At 49.8% G+C, this 3,947-nt stretch overlaps 1 protein-coding gene across 1 annotated transcript in view; it reads left to right on the top strand.

Annotated features, from left to right (window-relative positions):
* Positions 1-3,947, top strand: part of ripor2 (RHO family interacting cell polarization regulator 2) — a gene marked incomplete at its 5' end in the record, with an annotated part of 77,807 nt that overhangs the window by 41,685 nt on the left and 32,175 nt on the right. Inside the window, 3 exon segments of the mRNA XM_083646216.1 lie at positions 3,741-3,752; positions 3,755-3,792; positions 3,795-3,862. Of these exon segments, the coding sequence (XP_083502342.1) occupies positions 3,741-3,752; positions 3,755-3,792; positions 3,795-3,862 (118 nt within the window).

Below are 3,947 nucleotides of genomic sequence, written 5' to 3' on the forward strand. Positions count from 1 at the left end.
GAGAGAGAGAGAGAGAGAGAGAGAGAGAAGAACAGAATGGCTGTTAAAACATCCCGACACCAGGATGAACCAACGTTAGCGCATATTTCTGCCAGCAGCCTGGGTCAGCCTAAAACTCCAAACTCGGTTACCATCCAGTGGGTAACATTTTAGATTAGAGAACGCATATTAACGATTCACTCCCCCTTCCCTGATTTTTTATCCCATTTTTATCTCCCATTAGTGCTAATTTTAAATTATTTATCCTGGTTGCTGCTCCACCCTCTGCCGATTTGGAGAGAGCCGAAACTGGCTCCATGCTTCCTCCGAGACATGGGCGGTAGCCAGCCGCGTCTTTTCACCTGACAGGGGAAGCTTCACCGGTAGGACGTAGCACGCTATTCCAACGAGTTCCCCTCCCTCCGAACAGGCGCCCCGAACGACCAGAGGAGGCACCACTTCAGCGACCAGGATATTGCATGTTTTTGGTGAGGGGTTCCTATATGAAGGAAACCCCCAGGGGGCACGGGGAGAACATGCAAACTCCACACAGAAAGGCCCTTTTGACGACCCCACCCGGGCGGTGGGCACTCGAGGACATGCGGACGGGCACGCACTCCTTCAGCGCCCCACAGCGTCCCAGGTGGAATCGAACCCAGGGCCTTCTAGCTGTGAGGCGACAGCGGAGAACGCATATTAACAATTAACTATGAGTTTACTCTCAATAGTTTAATAATTTCCCTAAATGTGATACCTCGCACCATAAGCCCCAATGCTGAGCAAACACTAAGCATTCATGTGCAACAACTTACAGCAACTGCTATAAGCACTATAGGAGGCTGTTTAGGGAAAACTCATATACTTATAGAATACGAGCAGAATAAGGGGCTAAAAAACTTTTTGCAATGACTGTTAATGATTTGAACCAATACCGTACAAATATGGATGTTAATAAGCAACGTATTAGCAGTTAATATGTGTTCCCTAATCTACGGTGTAGGCTACAGTTATTTCATATATAACAGCTTCCAAGCATAAAAATACCAAACCAGGTATATTTCAGGCCAATCAAAGTCCAACCCAGCACAATCCAGACTGGAGGTTTTTCCGGTCCAGAACACCCAAATCAAACCATTGTTCCTTATCATTCATTTTGCTCAGTCACGGCCATCAGCCCCACAGTCCTCAGTGTTCAAGTGAGCTTCTATAAATAGCCTGAGCAGTATCAGTCTCACTTGCCTATTGTCCCCCCCCACCTCAAAACAAAGTTCTAGTCTTTCCTTGGGCCCCGTGCCGTGTCTTTGTGCTGCTCTCTCTCTCCGTCAGGGGTGATGCTCTCTCTCTCTCTCTCTCTCTCTCTCTCTCTCTCTCTCTCTCTCCTCTGTCAGGGTGATGCTCTCTCTCTCTCTCTCTCTCTCTGTCAGGGGTGATGCTCTCTCTCTCTCTCTCTCTCTCTCTCTCTGTCAGGGGTGATGCTCTCTCTCTCTCTCTCTCTCTCTCTGTCAGGGGTATCACTGTCTCTGCCCTCTGCTTCTGCTACCAAAAGGGGAGGATATCAGGTTGCTGGTTCAATCCCTCATAGAACTGCAGACTCGTGTGTGTGTGTGTGTGTGTGTGTGTCTTGTGTGTGTGTGTGTGTGTGTGTGTGTGTGTGGTGTGTGTGTGTGTGTGTGTCTTGTGTGTGTGTGTTCATCCTCTTGAGACAGAAAGATGGATGGATCAATGGAAGCAGGCAGGCGCAAACACTGTGTGTGTGTGTGTGTGTGTGTGTGTGTGTGTGTGTGTGTGTGTGTGCACAAACACACGGCCCCACAAACTAAATGACACACACACACAAACAGACAAAAAACGGTGTGTCACTTGTCACTTCGGTCGGCAAAGTTGTTGAACTGGTAACACTGTTTGTGTGAAGGATAAGGAGGAGGGAGAAGAATGCTGAGGCTGTTGACTAGAGAAAGCGATTACGAGTGTAATTGAATTTAATTTGACATCTATCTCTCTCTCTCTCTCTCTCTCTCTCTCTCCTCTCTCTCTCTGTCTCTTCCTCCCCCAGGCATTCACACACTATCTTGTCGCTGCAGTTGTGGAGATTACCAAGACAGACACTACTGTGTTTACTGCGATCACAGTAGCAAGCATCAGGGTCAGCGTTCAGTCATATTCAGTTGAGCTCATTTGAATCCGGTAGCCCAGTGGGCACTCATTCAGTGTCAAAGTGGCTGGAGAGACCTGGGTTCAAGAGCTCATGTTGGGAAGTATAATCCCATGCCTGATGAGAGCCAGAGAAAAGGACAATTTCCCTACAGGAATCAATAAAGCCTCTTATAGTTACATGACTGTTTCTCTTCGTTGTGTTCGGTGTATTCACAGTGAACTCCCGTTTGAATAGACCCTTCTCACGGGGGCCATTTTGTGCCGAAAAGGCAGGGCAAACACAGGTGCAAGCAGAACTAATGCTAGGAAACCCTCATTAGTGTTTTGCTTGCACCTGTGTTTAACCTGCCTTTTCGGCACAAAATGGCCCCCGTGAGAAGGGTCTATTGGAGTCAGTTGAGTTTAATTGCCGGCCTGCTGCCCTGTGGCAGCATGAACTGGACAGAAGCTCCTCGTGCTAGTTACTGAAGCTGCCATCGAGCTGTTTCATCCTTCCCTCTGGGCGTTTGATGCCCCTAACGTCATTATCTGTCGGCTATACGCTGACTTTTCACTCCAAATGTTTTATTTTCAGCTTTTTTTCCGCCATGTACCCATGATTGCATCATGATGCATTCACATCTCCAAATGAAAAAAGGTTGAAATTTGACAGGCTGGTGCTGCTAAATATAGAGATGGTGCTTTGGTGAGAGAAGATGTATAGGAGAGGCTGATTAGATAAGTCGGTCTAGGTTGGCTTTCCGGGAATTCGTTGCACATAGAATTAGATTTCTAAAGCGCAGGGGCTTCTGGGTAATGTAGAGGTAAAAGCACTTGCTTACGACCCAGGGTGACCCGGGGCGACCCGGGTTCAATTCCCGGCAGTGGTAACTTGCGTCTTGCTCAGAACGTTCCTACAGACACAATTGGCCGTGTCTGGCCGGTGGCGTCGCTGCACTCGTACCTCCTCTGGTTGGTCAGGGCACCTGTATGGGATGGGGAGGGGGGGGGGGGAGGGGGGGGAACTGGGGGGAATAGGCGTGATCCTCCCACGTGCTACGTCTAAAACGCAAACATGGGCCTGTCAGGCTCCAGTGATGTGTGAGTGATCATCCTGACCAGCCAGCCACTCTGTGGTGGTGAGGACACACGCTTTGCTGATTCACCTGTTTACCAGTGTCACAGTTCTTCCACCTGGGGGTCAGGTGGAAAACATGCACAGAGTACACAGTGCACATGACATGATGAGTGACGGGGTCAAGCTCTTGTGACACCTGAGCCAATAAGGGAAGCACATGTGAAACGGCTAACAGTCCAGGTATGTTTGCAGCCGTGTGGTGTGGTGACAGCCAGGCGAGAGGTGTCGGGACGTGTTCGCACAGGGCTCTGAATGCTGCTCGTCCACATCCCACTTCCACAACGTCCCCAACCAGCAACAGTACCTTACCTTGTAGTCGAGGCATTGCACAACGCTCGTGCACTTCGAGTAAACCTCTCTGCAGACCTTTTGATGTGTAAATTGAGTTCCTCCTGAGATGTTCTTCTTCGAATGCATCACAACTCGTGTATCCACACACATGGGCTTCTTCACGTCCCGTAACGCTGTGGTGTCTCTGTCTGTCCCGCAGGAGTGTCGTCGCGTATCCGGAGATCATGGCGGCAGGCACCCACTCGCCTGGAGGGGACCCAACGGTATAATCCGGAGCCAGTCGTTTGCCGGCTTCAGCACGCTACAGGAGAGACGCTCACGGTAAGCAAGACGCCTCGGATAGCCTGTAGCTGCTAATCGAGGGTGAGCTCGCGTTCCTCCTCTGAAATGTCTGAAATCGCAGCTA

This window comes from Poromitra crassiceps (assembly GCF_964638095.1).
Source record: "Poromitra crassiceps genome assembly, chromosome: 11".
Taxonomy (NCBI): Eukaryota; Metazoa; Chordata; class Actinopteri; order Beryciformes; family Melamphaidae; genus Poromitra; species Poromitra crassiceps.